Below are 18382 nucleotides of genomic sequence, written 5' to 3' on the forward strand. Positions count from 1 at the left end.
ACTAGTTTTTCCCCATGATCTCCTTTTTACATCTTAAACAACATATTAGGTGAAATACTAAAGCATGTTGCTTGATGTCTTTCCTTTGTCACTTGATACTATCTAAAAACAGATTCCAGATAAGATTAAAAAAAATGTTCGCACACAGAAGCACCCCAGACATTCTTAGCTTCTGAGATCAGGTGTTTTGGGGATAGGATGGCTGTAGGTTCATCTTAAACATTCTTGAGGTATTTCTTCCTTTGAATTATGAAGAATCTCATCTGTGATTTTAATCTGACTGATATGGTTATTTTTCATTAGCATTTTTCCGCATTAATGTATGGCGGTATTGATTAAGTTAACTTTTAAGAACGGTGTTATTTTAAACTTCTTGGAAGGAGATCTGCTTTTTTCTACCAGCAAAAGGAAGAGTTCTGGCTTGCAATCAATTGTTGCCTCATAATTAATCATCATTCCCCCCTCTTTACTCAGGGTTCTCAGATAAAATACAGGGAGGAGGTGAACTTAGAGTGTATTAATGAAACTAAGTATTCCATGTGCAACATTTCCATTTTAATTTGTGATTAACAGCTAAAATGTCTCATATGGCGGGTTTTAAAAGTGGTTAGTAAAACTAATGTAATTTAACAGATAGGAAACTGTAATATTGTGAAAGTGTGCTTTTTTCTTAAAAAAGGAAGAAAAGATTTAGCTGGAGGTTCTTGATTGCCTGCAATTAAGGAGTGGATAAGAATAAGATGCATCATTGCAAGCAGCTTTTTAGGGGGAGAAAAATGAAATACTGGCAGAGGTTAAGTATTTAAGAAGAGATGCAGAAAAGGAAATGAGGGTAGTTAGCAGCATGGTCTAGAGATTTATTTTTAATTTAGTACATAACAAGGATCTTTAAAAGTACAGGTAGTCCTCAACTTACAACGGTTTAGTGATCATTCAAAATTACCACGGCACTGAAAAAAGTGACATGACCATTTTTCACTGTTAGAACCTTTGCAGCATCCCCATGATCATGTGGTCAAAATTCAGATGCTTGGCAACTGACTCGTATTTATGACCATTGCTGTTTCCCAAGATCATGTGATCACCTTTTGCTATCTTCTGGCAAGCAAAGTCAATGGGGAAGCCAGATTCACTAATCAAAATCACTGATTAGATGATAGATGATAGATAGATAGATATAGATAGATAGATAGATAGATAGATAGATAGATAGATAATACACATTTGTTGAAATATAATGTTAATATAAAATATTTCATCCAGATGTTGCAGTTCTGCAAGAGAGTTCACCTTGGTATTCTGCAGTTTAACAAGACAATGTTGATCTGTTTTCACAACAATCTTGTTTTGACCTTGATTTTTATTTTCATTTCATTTTTCTGTCTTTTAACACACTAAAACTATATTTTTATAATATTTTAGGCAATAAATCCCAATTATATATTTTTGGACTTGAATCAAGACATTAGCTTTGTGCTTGACATTTTTTTATATTAGTGCTTTTTAATGTGTTATATGTGTTATTTATTAAGAATAATGAGTATATACATTTTTATTTTTTTAATAAGTTACGTAAACAACAGCACTGTTTCCCCCTTTGACAGAAGAGACAATCTTGCCTATAATGATGCTGTAGTACTTTATTGGTTATACTTCAAAAATCATACCTCCACAATTACAGATTTAAACAATTTTTCTTTTCGTGTTTTACCTGCTTCTATCTATACTCTCTATAAATTTGGATAAATGGAAACTTTTATTACTGACTGCAGAAAAACTCTGGACTCTTGAGACCACGTAACAGTATCTAAATTATTGCTTTGCTTGCACTATTCTGGTATCTTCACTTCTTTAATCCTGGTATCTTCCTTCTTTAATCCTAGAAAAAGTAAGACCGAGATGAAAAAAATAAATTCTGATTCTTAGTTATAAGAAACCACACTGTGATAATTGGGCTCGTCAGTTCTCTTTTTTTTAAAGTAAAGGTAATAAACCATGTTCAAAGTGGCATGCGGTACAAGGTATCTGGTTGCACTGTTTATAAAGCAACAAAGCCTTGGAAACAGATACAGTTTTATACAATTTCAAAGATAGAGTTGTATCAAGAAAGGGAAGTTATTTTCTTCTGAAGCATGAAGTGAACTAAATGACAGATTTTATAGCATTTCTTTTCATTGAATTTGGCATCATTCAAATAATAATAATGTCTGGAAATCAATAGAGCTGATAAATAGAAATGTTGAATGTTATATAAGTAACTGGTGCATTTTTTTTTTGCTGAATTAGTTATGATATCGAGTCCAGAAAAGAGTGCTAAGTACAGGTAGTCTTTACTTAATGCCCGGTCTCTTAGGGACCATTCATTATTATGACAGATCTCCCCAGAGCTACTTATGACCCGAGCTCCTGAGTTCTGATGTTTCCAATACCAGCCCTACTTTGAGCACTCATATGATTGTGTTTTGGGCATTAGTTGTAAAATTGCATGTGGTCCACTTAACGATTGACACAACTTATAACTGTAATTCTGGGCTCAATTATGGTTGTAAATCAAGGACTGCTTGTATAGCATAAAACCTAAGAAGTAAAAGAGATAATATGTGTATGTGTACACATACAATTTAACATATAATTTGTTTTCAGATGTATAACAAACTTCTTGATGCTGCCATGGTCCTTAAAAATGTTATTCTCTAATAGGGAGAAACAGACGCACATAGCTACTCTTCTGGAAATTGCAATGTTATACTAAAGATTACTTACCACTTCTTCTTTCTTGGTCTTGTCAGCTGGCCATGATTCAAGAGGTGTATCTGGGATAAGGGGTGGTAGTGGGTACATGGGCTGATTGGCAATCCCTGGTTGCTGAGGGTTCATAGATTGATTTGGATTTATTGGTGGTTGGGGTTGCATTGGATGCTCGCCTGCTTGTGGTTGAAGTGGATGCTGATAGTGTGGAATTAATGTATTATGCCCATTTAGTGGAACAAATGGGTTAGGACCTGGTTGCTGCAAATGTGGGTTCTGAGGGAGCTGTGGTGGCTGCATTTGATGGAGAGCTGAGTGAATTGTATGAAAGTGAGTTGGGTGTGTCATTGGTCCTGAATTATGGTGCATCCATCCTCCCATGGGCTCATAACCATAACGTGGATACTGAAATGAGAGAAAAAATTAAGACTACTGATGTGCATAGAATGTCTACTACTACAAATCACGCAGCTTGGAATTTTTCACAAAATACTGTTATTATACAAATATTTCTATAAATTGTATTCTTGCAGCATCAAGAAAGTTAATGATTTATTCAGCTATCTGAAGTATAGTGGCTGTAACAGCTATTATACAATATGAGTTGATCACATGTAACATAACTATACCTGCTAACTTCTTCTACAGCGTCACTGTTATATATTGCTTGACTACAGGTAGTCCTCAACTTACAACAGTTTGCTTAGTGATTGTTCCAAGTTACAGTGGCACTGAAAAAGTGACTTACGATCACACTTACGACTGTGGTTATGAGATTTACATTCAGATGCTTGACAACTGATTAACATTTATGATGGTGGGCAGTAATCCCAGGGTCATGTGATTCCCTTTTGCAACCACCTGACAAGCAAAGTCAATGGGGAAGCCAGATTCACTAACAACTGTGTTACTTATTGAACAACCACAGTGATTCACGTAACAAATGTGGAAAGAAAATAAAATGGGGCAAAACTTATTTAACAAATTTCTCACATAACAACATCAATTTTGGACTAAATATGGTTGTAAGTTGAGGACTGCCTATATTTTCTGTTTCTGGACTATGAGCATTAGGTTGATTGCATCAGGAATACACATATGTGGACAAGTAACATGTGAAAATTAACTCCAGATTGAAGTACTTTACAATTTTGACCGAAGCTCTAATTATACATAAGAAAACATGAATGCCCAAAACTAATCAGAGTAGAATCACTTGGGCAACCTATTTTATACTGTGTTGAAGACCATTTCTTATTTTTATCAGGAGAAAAGGGTGAAGTTGGCTGAAAAACACCACCATATCAATATTTTCAGTACTTTCCTAATCTGCAGGGAAATAGTTGGCACTATTTTACAGTTATATTTCTGGCATATCAAAAGAATTGTGTTTGCAGTAGTTTAAAGAAACTGTTTTAGACCATTATGATAGAGATTATAAGAAATCTTTTTCACATGCAATGAATCAAAAATATATAAATATTTGGAATTCAGCACCTCAGGAATCACCTGAATTTTAGGACATATTAAACAAACAGAACAAGGTGTTAATCTGAGATAAACTGTATATCCCATCTCTGTCTCCATTATTGTCACTGTTATAAATTTATCAACAATTTCCCATAAGAGGCAAGATATCTGACATACCTGAGGTCCAATGATGCTCTGATACCATTTCAAAGGTGTCATCACCTTATAAGATACAAAAACAAGCATAATTTATGAAATCTTAACAAGCCTGGTTTTCATACATCACATTCAGCCAGTGTCACTTCGTAGCTAAGGCTTTGGATAAGGTTGAAGAATCTAGGTTCAAGGCATTATTTTACTATGGAAACTCACTGGTTGACCACTATTTCATCTCATTCTGAGTTAACTCACAGAGTTGTTACTATAGGAAAATATTGGAGAATGGAATGTTATGTGCACCATCTAGAAGTAGGGCTAGATATAAATATAATTAATAAATAATTTACAGTAGTATTTTATGATTTTGGCTTAATGTGGTCTGTGAACCCAGACTGTATAAAATGTGTAATTGTTTTTAGAGCAGAGTTTTTATTAAGATGCATTCTTAATGCATCCAAGTATTACTTACAAATATTCCATGCTATCTTTTCATGTCTTTAATAATATTACATGCTACAGAATTAGAGCATACAGCATATTGCCAGTATTTTATATCTATTAGTAAATTATGTTTCATTTAGGTAGTTAATCACATCATTTTCAAATAGGTAGTGGACTGCTTTTAATTAAAAGCCTATATTGTACATGCCTAAGCATTTGGTTAATTATTTTCCTTTTGTATAAAAACGACTAAAAAGCCACCATTGCATTGCTTGAACAAAGTCTATTTATCATATTTTATTTTCAGTTAAAATAGCCTATGGATAAAGTGAGAGATTGTGGAAATGCTGGTAATAGAAGGAATGTTAGATATAAGCAACTAAGAAGATAGGAGGGGAATGCATTGGTAGCTTATTCTTAAACAGCATTTAATGATCCAGGTGGCTAAAATCTTAAGGTGCTGGAGGACTATTTAGAATGTTATTAGACACTCTGCCTTAATGAACTCAGTGACAAATGAAGATTGGAAATCTTAGTTTTGTAGTTTTTTTATTTACTGCTAAAACTAACATAACAAGTCACTTTACTGAAGAATTGATATCTGTAAATCTTCCTCTGATCTTGCTCAGCTGATAGGTGTACACAATTTAATTTCAGGATAAAACAAGACAGTTCGAATGTTTTGCAGAATGTTTGGAGTACGATGCTGAGTGAATAAAACTCAAAATGACTTCAATTCCAAATTCCACTGGAACTAATTAGGAACATTTTGGGATATTGTGCCATGAGAACAATGGAAAATTCAAACAAATCTGGTTTTTTTATTCTAACTTCCCCCATCCACCAAAAAAGAAATAATTACATGCTATATTACCTGACCCATAAAAAACTCAGCCTGTTCTCTTATCTCTGAAAATCTACTTTCCTAATCTCTTCAACTAACTTCAGTGAATGGAAACAGCATCTCCAAATGTGCCCTCTCTGAATCCCCATGGATTGAGACACTTTAAAAAAGCAGATTAGTCGCCCACAGGACATATGTAAATAAAATTATTTGGATTTCCGTGCTCCGAAGTTTTATTTGAAACTTGAAACAAAACTATGAAATGTACTGTGTTTTTTTTCAGAAGCATGGAATGCTCTAAAAGATTGTTTTAATTCTTAGGATACTTTGAACACGGGGTGTTTAGCATATCCTTCATGAAACTGTGCTTGTTTCCCAGCATAAACAAAAAAATTTCAGCATATCTTGTATTTCAAGGGTGTCAGTCCACATCAGGGTTGTGTTTGACCTCGGGGGGATGGGGATGGGCATGGCCAGGGTGGGTGTGGCCAGCTTGACATCTGTTTTTGCTTGCAAAAGCCTCCTGCAGCCCTCTGCCACTGAAAATGGAGCTTAGGGGACTGCACGTGCACCCCCCAAGCTTCATTTTGCTGGCAGAGGCCCCGCAGACCAGTCCTTTGCTGTTTCCATGGCAGCCCCATGGGCCAGATCTAAGCACCCCACGGGCCAGATTCCTTGAGTTTTGACACCCCTGTTGTACTTGATCATTTCAATTGAAGGTAAAGTTGTATAAATTTGCTGTACTCTTCTTTGCTAAAAGTTATCAAGTCAGTTGAAGAGAAACATTAGATTTATCTTTGAGTAATCCTGTGCTCTCTAATCCTTTACTGTACATGTATGAATACAAGCAAAATATATAATTTAATTTTTTTTACCTCATAACTGAAATTGATATAACCAGGATGTTGTGGTAGCTGGAAAAAAATGATACATTTACAGTATAAAAGAGAACCTATTTCGATTTTAAGATATCCAACAGTAAGTCTATCTCAAACTTAATAATATTCAGTTATAGTATTTCAAACCTGAATAAAATACATTTAAACTGAACTTTTGGAATTGGAGATGAAAACTCATAAGCAAAAAAGAATTCAAGGTCAACAAGGAGCTATGAGGTGTGGGATTCTAGCAAAATTATAATAATTTTTTGAAACATGAACAGCATAAGATGGCAGAAAGAAATAGAGAAAAATGTTCCTTTAAGAATATCTGAAAAGAAAAAGATATAGAATAGAATTCTTTATTGGCCAGGTGTGATTTGACACACAAGGAATTTGTCTAATATATATTATATTAGAAGAAAAAGAGGTTACAATGCATATTAATGGAACATCAGGAAACCCAAATGTTGATAAAAGGATGCCAAAAATATTTTTGTAATGATTTTTTTCCCCAAATCTGTTGAACCTAATACCGGCTTTTGAATTAAGAAGCAAAATGATGAAATATAATAGAAAAAGGCAGATACATTCAATTCATATTTTGACTTAGTTTTTTTTATAGCAAAATGTAATAGCTGGTTCCCAGATTCAAGATACTGATATGTAAATATCCCGGTTAAATCTTCTTTATAAAGGAAAAATGCAGTCTCCTAGCCAGATCACAGGAAAGCTATTGGAAAGAAGATCAGAAAGGCTCCACTTTTATGTATACAGGGATGTATTGGCTCCAAATGGGAATAATTCATTTCACTAAATCTTGATAAAGAGAGCTCTTTGAGAAACTTGCTTGTAAAAGCATCACTTTTGATTTTAGGAAGTTTAGGCAAGGAGGCTGATACGGAGGATATATTTTCCATCAAACAACTGTGAAGAACAAGATGAAGCAGCAAAATTAAAGCCTGAAATTAACAGAAACATGATTAAAGAATGTCTGTTTACTTTGGACAAGTTTAAATCTCTAGGACCAGATGAATTACCCTCCAGGGTAATGAAATAACTTGCTGTTGATATGGCTGAGCCTTTACGTATTTATCTTTAACAAATTCTATGGAACAGATGCAGTCAGTGTGAGTTGATTACAGGGGATGAATATTTGTAGCATTAAAAAGTGGAAAAAGGATTTTCCATTTTGGTTCAGTATCAAATGGAATGGATGATTTGTAATCCCCTTGAAAATTATAAGTTTCCACAATGTAAGGATTTATCGAGAGAAGATTTTTGTGACCAACCTTACTTTGCTTTTTGACTGTGTAACATTTTTAGTAGATTGAGGGAATACCAACCAAGTATTTTAGTAAATTGAGGAAATACCATTCATGTTGTATTTCATAAAGTATTTGAAAAAAGTATCATGTACATACAGGTAGTCTCCAACTTAGAACAGATTGTTTAGTAAAGTTACAACAGCACTGGAAAAAGTGTTTTCTGACTTACGACCATTGCATCATTCCCATGATGACATGTTCAAATGTTCTGAGGTCATGTGATCACCTTTGGTGACCTTCTTGACAAGCAAAGTCAATAGAGAAGCCAGATTCACTTAGCAACCATGTTACTAACTTAACAATTGCAGTTATTCACTTAATAACTGTGGAAAGAAAGGTCATAATATATTATTCACTTAACAACTGTCTTGCTTAGCAACAGAAATTTTGGGCTTAATTTTGGTCATAGTTGAAGAGTACGTGTATATATCTTATTTAAAAATAGTACTCAGAGTGCCAATCAATGGTTCTTCATTGGATGGAGAGAAATATCAACTTGTGTGCCAAAGGTCAAATGGGTAGACTTTAAAGATGATATGATGAATGATTTGTATGAAAGAATATCAAATGAAAGTGGATGAACTATAATTATCTTAGAAGACAAAACTAAATTTCAAAATGTTCTTAATAAATTAAACAAATGGAAAAAATGAGTAAATTTAACACAGACTAATTCAGAAAAAATTTAAAATATATAGAATAGGATGGGACTACTTGTCTTGGTAACTATATTCATGAAAACAATGTTGGAATAATAATTGATTATAAGGTAAATAGTGTGATGAACAAGAAAAATAGCAAATGTGATTTTTACCCACATTTAGGTTTGGTCACATCTTGCCTTCCATACTGAGTCTAATTCTAGATGTTGCATATTAAAAGGATTCAGACAAAAAAAAAGGTTTAAAGAAGAGTGGTAAGACTTAAAGAAGAGCAGTAAGAGGGGGTTAAAAACCAAACCTTTAAAACAGAGTAAAGGAACTAGAATTTTAAAATGTAAGTGTATAAAGGAAGAAATATACAGTTATTATTGTAAGTTGATATCTGTACTAATATCTCTCCTTAGCACACTTTTCAGCAGAACTCCATCATTGATTAATTTTATCCTTTATATGCAAGCATATATATTCCCCTTTTCGTCCTGAGCTTTCCAAAGACCAACATTTCTGAGTCTTTCCTCTACCTGTACCCATTCTCTTGGTTTGTCCCAATTTCCATCTCCCCAACTTTTATTCAATTTAGATACTTCAGACCTTTCTGGTTTACTCTTCTGCCATTTCCAACCTTATCCCCATTATCAACCAATAGTATTATAACCAGTCAGATTTTTTTTGGCGTGGGAGAGGAGGGAGAGGAATAAGCTGAAAAATTATCTAGGTGCTAAAGATGGCAGATAACTAAGAGCTACTGATTCAAACAGAAATGAAGCTGCTGTTTGAAGCAATTTTGGCCAGCTTAAAAAAGAGCCTTTATAAAATACTAATATTTATAAATTTGGGGTGTGCAGGAAATGTGAGGGGAGCCATGTTTTCTATTCCCAAATTTGGTAGAAGATGTTAAACCTGAGTATTCGTAGTTATTTCATGCATTTTCACTTGTCATGAACTGTTAATTCAGTACTTGGAGATTACACTACTTAATAAGACTTACTGGGATTGCAAATGCAGTACTTAAGAGGCACATAACCAAAGTCCAGCTCTCCATCTTTCTCATGAAAAATCCTACAGCATAAAAAGAAATATTTTTGTCTTATAGCATGAAGCCTAAAATATATATTTTAAACAATTCCTCGATGTACTGTTAAAAAATTAATTTTTAAGGGTAAAGGAGAATATTGTATCTCTGTAGAATAACAATGGCTGTAGTTACAACACAGGAAAAATATCCCCTTTCTATTCAAACTAATGAACCTTCAAGTGCTTAGTTTATTAGGTTTATGGAAAAAGGCAATTATAGTGGATGTTTCCTGCAGTTGTAGCTTGACATGTTAATGCAGTATGTTTCCTTAGTTTTAACCAACACATTCTCAGATCATTTTATATATTGAAGACTATTTCTAATATATTTCATATCCTGAAAATTCAAAAGATTTTTCCTGAATTCAATTCTGTTTCTATTTCTGATAAAATTTGCTTAGGACATACAAACCAATCCATAATTTTGTCACTACTAACTTTAAAGTGCTTGTGTTGAATAAACAGAATGAAGATTTCCCTGACATCCAATAAGAGAATATATGAGGGTGATCTGCTTGCTTTTGAACTTGCCTGAAGAATATCTTTATACAGGTTCTATAAGTTAAAGCATAAAATGTAAATAATCTGTAGTTTTTTGTTAATTCATGAACCCACAAAACATATTGTATATAAATTTAACATTAGATAACTTGTTGATAATGCTACTTTAAAGGCTGCTTAATCATTGAAAGGAATAAGGAAAAAACAAAGTAGCACTAAATTAAATGTTAAGGATTAATAAAGAAATGTCAATAATTATATAGTTAATAATCAATATTGAGAAATATGTTTAAATATAGAAGTACTAGTTGATTCATTTTTGCCATTTCAGAAGAAAAACTGTACTTACATGTCAGTTGTATGTGTGTGTGTATGTGTGTTTTCATAGATTTTCATGGGTACAGGTATGCAGGTTTTGGCATGTTCAGGTCTTTTCCCATGTAAGATCAATCTTACATGGGAAAAGACCCAAACACGCCAAAACCTGCATATATCTAACTATCTATCTATCTATCTATCTATCTATCTATCTATCTATCTTTGGTTATTCGGGTTTTCTCCCGCATAAGATTGGCAGTATCTAGCAGCGTTTGATGAAGTCTCATTCATCATCTTCAGGCTTCTTTCTTCGGCTGAGAAGCACAGAGCCGAAGAAAGAAGCCTGAAGATGATGAATGAGACTTCATCAAACGTTGCCTAGATACTGCCAATCTTACACGAGGAGAAAACCCGAATAACAAAAGATCCACATACAAATACCGCGAGAACCTCAGAAAATATATATATATATATATATATATATATATATTTTGTGTGTGTGTGTGTGTGTGTGTGTGTGTGTGTGTGTGTGTGTGTGTGTGTGTATGTATGTATGTATGTCTTGGCATATTCAGGTCTTTTCCCGTGTAAGATTGAGAGTATCTTGGTGACGTTTCGACGAGGTCTCACTCGCCATCTTCAGGTTGGTGCTTTTGGATTGTGCGAGCAAGCACGAAGCCAAAAGCACCAGCCTGAAGATGGCGAGTGGGCTCTCGAAACGTCGCCAAGATACTCTCAATCTTACACAGGAAAAGACCGAACACGCCCAGAGCTGCATACCTGTACCCGTGAAAATCTACGAATATATATATATATATATATAAAATGTCTTGATTTGACTCCAGTTTTATTCTATAAATAGTGAAAATGAACAATAACTTGAGAAAATGAATAACCTTACCTTTGATAATTCTGTTGAATGGTTTGCTTCAGAAGCCTTGGTAGTTCAAGGATTTTTCTTTGTTTGGCTCATATTTAAACAGTTTTTTCATAGGGAACAACCAATCAGCCTTCACATTTAAATATCAGTTGTATCATATATTTTGAGACATCAAAACACACATGGAAGTGAGTATTATGGTTAAAGTATGCAGTCTTTCATTATGCATGCATAGATTAAGGCATATTATTTTGTTTCTTCAAATTACCTGGGTTGGCTGAGGTGATGGTTGATTTAATCCTTGCTTTCATTAATGGTTTTTTCAAATTGTTCTATTTTTATTACAAAAATTAAATTAAGTATATTTATTTCTCCTACTTATAAAAATAAATTTTCCTTCAAGTAAAACTTGATTTCCTGGAGACTGCATAGACATATATCCATGTCATTTTCATGGCAATATCACAGAAGTATTTCTTTGTTTTTTCCAAAATTGGTGGTCTCTGTCCAGAACCAACCTGACCATAGCCAGCTTCTGAGTCAAGGCTAATACTGTCTCTGTAAAAAAAATATTTTGTAACTGTGCAAAATTATCTAAAAGAACTTAAACAATATTCCTTGAAATTCCTCTTGTTCTGCATTAAAATTGGCTTCAGAAAATCTGAAAGGGATGTATGTCTTACTCAAGAATGTATGTCTTATTTGAGATTGATAACATGCACAGTACAAAGTGTGTATATGTAGATATATATACATATACACATACGTGTATACACACACACACACACACACACACACATACATAGAGTACATATAGTTGTCTTAAAAATTTCTGGCCAATGTAAATCATATAAATGTATTTGCCTAATTACAATAAAATAAAGAATACACATTTGATTCTTTTGTGCAGGCATAATTATGAAGTTATGTGTCAGTGCTTAGTTCTATGTTTGCTTTATTTTCAATTTTTAAATAACCTTAGTCATGTTATCTGTTCAATTTATAATTTTAGGCAGTTGAAAGAACTTTGTAATTAGATGTCAGGAAAGCTTCCTTGACTAAGTAAGCAAGATGCAAATGAATAGTATTTAGGGTGAGAGGTGACTACAGTAAAAATGTTTTTCTTTTATTGTAGTCACCTTTTTGTAGTCATTTTTTAAAAAATTAAAAAATGCTTGACTAAATTAAATGACTTCATATAATGAGATTAAAAAATAATCATCCTAAATACTAAGTAAACCTGTAGTAGATAAATATTTTGGTGCATATACTCTGGTTCTTCAAGATAGTAAAATAATTTGTGACACTGGACAGAGAGCTCTGATGCTGTTCCTGGGATCTGTTGGAGGCACGCCAGGGGTGAGTTTCTACTGGTTCCGTCCACCTCTGTAGAACCGGTAGCTCTAAAGAGCAGCAGGCATAGAACCGGTTCTATGTCTGCTGATATTTTTGCCCACCTGACCTTTATTTCCTGGTTTTTTCAACTTCAGTTGCCGTCCGAGGCACAGCTGCAGTTTAAAAAGCAGGAAAAAAGGGCTTTTTCAAAGGCTGCTTCTCTGCACGCAGCATGCTTGATGATGATTTACAGGAGCATGCTGGCAGCGTGCAGGGAAGCACATTGTAAATCACCAAGCCTCATAAATCACCGAACTGGTAGTTAACCCTGTTGGCTCCCACCCCTGAGGCACTCTCCCAACTTAGGAGTCACAGACTCAGGTGCTGCTACCATCACCAGGACAACTTTGGCCTTTACTTTCTATACCCTCTCCTTCAGACCCTGGGGCTTCTCATATTCCTTCTTCCTGATGTTGCTGTCACTTGACACCACTACATCTATCACCACCACTATATCTAAAGGTAATCCTTGACTTACCACCACAATTGATCACAAAATTTCTGTTGCTAAGCAAGAGAGATGTTAAGTGAATTTTGACATAATAATGAAAAAACATAATAAAAATGGCATGGAAATTACCATAGGATAAGTGACATTTCTAAAAATTAAATTCTAATAAAAATGTTTATGAACAGCAAAATAATCCACTCTGATGGAAGTTAATGATTACTTAGTAACAAAACCCATTCATTTCTGTTGAATTTTAGAGAATTATTAAAAATCCACTATTTAAATTACTTTTAATAAATAAAAAATAGCTTCATTGTATTTTCTCCTCCCTAGTAATAGGCTATTACAACGTTACTGTATATCAGAATGTATAACACAACAAAACGGTAAAAAAAGTAGTAGAATTTTAAAAAGTGCAGTTGCATAAAATACTGTCATAATATTTTAGAATGTTATTTCTTAGAAGTGAAAAAAAATCAAATTTAATATTAAGACTACATGAATTTCTTCATCTGTGCATCTGTATTTCAGCTTGTATATGAAAGCTGAGAAATTACATTCCCCATTTTCCTTTTGTTATAACTTTCTCATCATAAAAAATTAGAAGGAAAATGAGACTAAATACACATCCTGTATTTGAAATCTTATACAATGCCTTTGACTAGAACAAAGATAATTATGTAATGGCTAAAAATAACACAAGATGTGATCATACATCTGCAGCACGATTATATGGATACATCTTTTTATTTAGTAAGTAAGTTTTTAAAATATACCATGTATATAATTGAAAGGCAATAAAAATGGACCAGTTGAAATAACAGGGAACAAAAGGTGAGGATTGGGAATGAATCCACAAATTCAGGAATGGGAAGGAAGGAAATAATAAAAAATTGGACACACAAACGCTTGGGAGAAATAATAGTTTTTAGGAGAGACAGATAGGGGCAATTGTGGTATATCTTGAAACTAAATGCCAATATTATTAATCAAACAAGTCCTTGACCTCAACCATTCGTTTAGTGACCATTTGGAATTACAATGGCGTTGAAAAAAGTGACATGACCATTTTCAGTCAGAAATCATATTGCAGCTGAGGAAAGCCAGATTTGCTTAAAGACTACATGATTTACTGCAGTGTCTCATTTAATAACTGTGGCAAAAAGGTCGTAAAATGGGACAAAACTTAGTAAGTTAGTAACACAGTTGCTGTGAATCATATCATTTGTTAATCAAAATTTATATGACCTTTCTATAAGTATATCATCATAGTTAATAACTTTTGAAGCTAGCTCTCTCATGAATATATTTCTTGCTTTTTCCTTTTATATTTTTTTTGGTGAGTATATCTGTCTGTTTGATTTTTGAAGCCGCACAAACTATTTAACCATTGCTATGAGCCATGGTAGTGCAGTGTTAGAATGCAGTATTTCAGGCTAGCTCTGCCAACTACTATCTACCTCATATAACTGGAACCTAAATGAATGTACAACTGAACCCATACATGCAACCTTCTACAATGCTGTTACAAATCTGGGACTGGAACAACTAGTAACCAACAATACTAGACTTAACAACTGCCTCGATCTCATCTTCTGCAGTAGTTTGAATTTAATTTACGGAATACAAACTAAAGAACCCTTTTCCAACAGTGACCACAATATGATTGACTTTTGTCTAACATACACCCACACAAAAATCATCACAATGATGTAATCCCCAATTATAACTTCAAAAAAGGCAACTATGATCTTATAGACAACGATCTTTTATCGCTTGATTGGCAATCTCTATTCACTGGATGCAATACTGTTGAAGACCATTACAACATATTTTTACTTGAAGTCAAAAGAGTCATCAAACTATATGTACCAATAACTACTCCCAAAACAAAAACAAAAAACATTACCCATAACAATAAGGAAACTTCAATCCAAAAAGAGATCACTCTGGTGGAAAAACAAATCTGGTCACGTTGCCAATTTCAAAAGCCGATACAAAAATTTATGCCACCAGATAAAGACTGAATGCACCAATTATCACATTAAACAAGAGGAAAACCTTCTATGCACCAATTCCACCCACACTTTTTACAATTTTGTAAACAAACTAAAAGACTCAAGGTCCATCCCACCTCTGATAGGACCTAATGGTAAAGACTGCAACGACAACATCTTTAACACATTCTTTGGCTCAGTATTTGTAAATAGCAATGGATCATGCCCTGTATTTCCTAGCTGAACTACAGAAAACTACAATGATCTAATACATATCGATTTTACAGAAGACAATGTTGAAAAAGCACTACGCAATCTAAAACGATCTCTATCTATTGGACCAGACGGAATATGTGCCTACTTCTCAAAAAAACTATCCACTGCCATAGCAGAACCTCTAAGCATAATCTTTGAGAAATCTTTCAGGACCAGCTCCTTGCCAAAACTATGGTCACAAGCCACGGTCATCCACATCTTCAAAAAGGGAGACCCCAGCCTAATTGAAAATTACAGACCAATCTCCTTACTCTGCGTCATCTGTAAAGTCATGGAATCAATTAATCAATCCATTATCCTCCACTTAGAGACAAACAACCTACTCTTCAATAAACAATTTGGTTTCAGAAAAAAAACTATCCTGTAATCTGCAACTCTTACACTACAAAAACATATGGACTGCACAACTCGATCAGGGCAAAGCAATAGACGCAATCTACATAGACTTCTGTAAAGACTTTGATTCAGTGGTACACAACAAACTACTCCTAAAACTAAAATCTTATGGTATTTCTGGACACCTGCATTACTGATTAGAAGCATTCCTGTCAAACAGACAACACAAGGTCAAAATTGGGAGTGTCCTATCAAATTCTGTACCTGTCAACAGTGGTGTCCCCCAAGGCAGTGTTCTAGGACCAACTCTCTTCATACTCTACATAAATGACCTCTGTGATCATATTAAGAGCAACTGCATTCTCTTTGCTGATGATGTAAAGCTGTTCAATACCACAGACAATACTACTACCCTTCAAAAAGATCTTGACTATGTACAGAATGGTCAAGCAAATGGCAACTTCAAATCTCAACAAATAAATGCTCTGTCTTACATATTGGCAAAAAAAAATCAAAAAATAAAATACAAGCTGAATAGTCAAGACCTTGTTGATGATCCAAGCTATGTAAAGGACCTTGGAATACTCATCTCTAATGATCTAAGTGCTAGAGCCCACTATAATCACATAGCCAAAAAGGCATTAAGAGTTGTTAACCTAATCCTACATAGCTTCTTCTCTACTAACTAGAGCATACAAAACATTTGCTAGACCAATACTTGAATACAGCTCATCAGTCTGGAACCCACATTACGTATCTGATATTAGCACAGTTGAGAAAGTCCAGAAATATTTCACAAGAAGAGTTCTCCACTCCTCTACTCATTGTAGAATACCTTATCCCACCAGTCTTGAAATTCTAGACCTAGAAAACCTTGAATTACGCTGTCTTCGGTCTGATCTAAGTGTGGTATATAAAATCATACATTGCAATGACTTACCTGTCAATGAATACTTCAGCTTCAACCATAACACATAATAGATACACTCAAGGTTAACCGCACCAAATTTGATTGCAGGAAATACAACTTTAGCAACAGAATGGTCACTGTCTGAAATACTCTACCTGACTCTGTGGTTTCTTCCCCAAACCCCAAAAACTTTAACCTTAAACTGTTTACTATTAACCTCACCCCTTTCCTAAGAGGTCTGTAGGGGGCGTGCATAAGCGCACTGTCCCTGTCCTATTGTTTTCTTTATTTTTCTCATATGTACCCATTTCATGTATTCATAACTATGTATATACTTATACCTATTATCTTGTAAGCAACTGACAAATCAAATAAATAAAAAAACTGCCAAGAGTTCAATCGTGACCAGCTCAAGATTGACTCAGCCTTCCTTCTTTCTGAGATCTGTAAAATGAAGACCCAGATTGTTGGGGGAAATATGCTGACATTTGTAAACTGCTCAAGAGAGAGGTGTGGAGCGGTATAAGTCTTAAATACTATTGCTATACCTTGTCTAACAATGATGTCATAAGCTGTTGATTCTTTGTGGAAAATAATCATATTGTATTAGGACCTAATTAAGTTAGTGTGGGGATAAAGGGAATGGTTGCAAGAAACATCATGTCATTGAACCAAGTGATGAATCAAACAGCATAATATTTAGAACTCTAATGACTAGTGGAGAAATCCAATCTCAAACTTCTTTGTTTTCTCCTTTTAATAAATTCCTTGTCCCTAATCCAATGCAAATAAAATGCTTCTGTGTATACCTGAAGACAATAGGATTTCATCTTTTTTTCAAAGTTTAAATCCGAACAAAGATTTGTTTGGTCTTTATATCTGTAGTATGCAGGTATGTCTTTGAACATCACAGTTCCTAGTAGTTATCATGGAAGTTCAAAGACACATATGTAGCTAAAGCTGAAAAGGAAGTAATAGATTTAAGTCGGTAAAGCCAAGATAGAATGGGAGCATATAAAAAAATAGGTAGATTAGAACTATTGGGAGTACAGGTAGTTCTTGACTTACAACCATTCATTCATAATTCTATTCAAAGTTACAATGGCATTGAAAAATGTTACTTATGACCATTTTTCACACTTACAATAATTGCAGCATCTCCATGGTTATGTAATCAAAATTCAAATGCTTGGCAGCTGGTTCATATGTATGATACTTGCCTCAGTGGCTAAGACGCTGAGTTTGTTGATCAGAAGGCCGGCAATTTGGTGGTTCGAATCCCTAGCACCATGTAACAGAGTGAGCTCCTGTTACTTGTCCCAGCTTCTGCCAACCTAACAGTTCGAAAGGATGTAAAAATGCAAGTAGAAAAATAGGGACCACTTTGGTGGGAAGGTAGCAGCATTCCATGTGCCTTCGGCCACATGACCACGGAGATGTCTTTGGACAACGATGGCTCTTCGGCTTCGTAACAGAGATGAGCACTGCCCCCTAGAGCCAGAAACAATTAGCACGTATATGCAAGTGGAACCTTTACCTTTACCTTACTAGGGTAGGGTTGTCAAACTGGATTTCTTCAAGGGCTGGATGAGCATTTTCGTTTTCCTCCGTGGGCCAGGCAGGGGTTGTGTGGGAGATGATATGGATGCCTCCTATAGCACCCTGCCAGCCAAAACAGGGTGCAGGGGGGTGGTTTTGCTAGTAGAGGCGCCGT

The 18382-nt window shown here is 34.5% G+C and overlaps 2 protein-coding genes across 5 annotated transcripts in view; one reads left to right on the forward strand and one right to left on the reverse strand.

The window, feature by feature from the left end:
• ARHGAP6 (Rho GTPase activating protein 6) overlaps positions 1-18382 on the forward strand; it is a 269917-nt gene that overhangs the window by 191128 nt on the left and 60407 nt on the right. The window lies entirely within an intron of this gene.
• Positions 1626-11445, reverse strand: AMELX (amelogenin X-linked). Its single transcript, XM_087938331.1, has 6 exons — positions 11325-11445; positions 9519-9589; positions 6538-6576; positions 4396-4440; positions 2764-3153; positions 1626-1879 (listed from the first exon to the last, which is right to left on the reverse strand). The coding sequence occupies exons 2-6, from the start codon at positions 9579-9581 to the stop codon at positions 1874-1876; spliced, it is 543 nt and encodes a 180-aa protein (XP_087794457.1). The 5' UTR covers positions 9582-9589; positions 11325-11445; the 3' UTR covers positions 1626-1873.

Source organism: Pseudonaja textilis, chromosome 8 (assembly GCF_049901715.1).
Source record: "Pseudonaja textilis isolate UNSWEBS1 chromosome 8, rPseTex1.2, whole genome shotgun sequence".
In the NCBI taxonomy this organism is placed as follows: domain Eukaryota; kingdom Metazoa; phylum Chordata; class Lepidosauria; order Squamata; family Elapidae; genus Pseudonaja; species Pseudonaja textilis.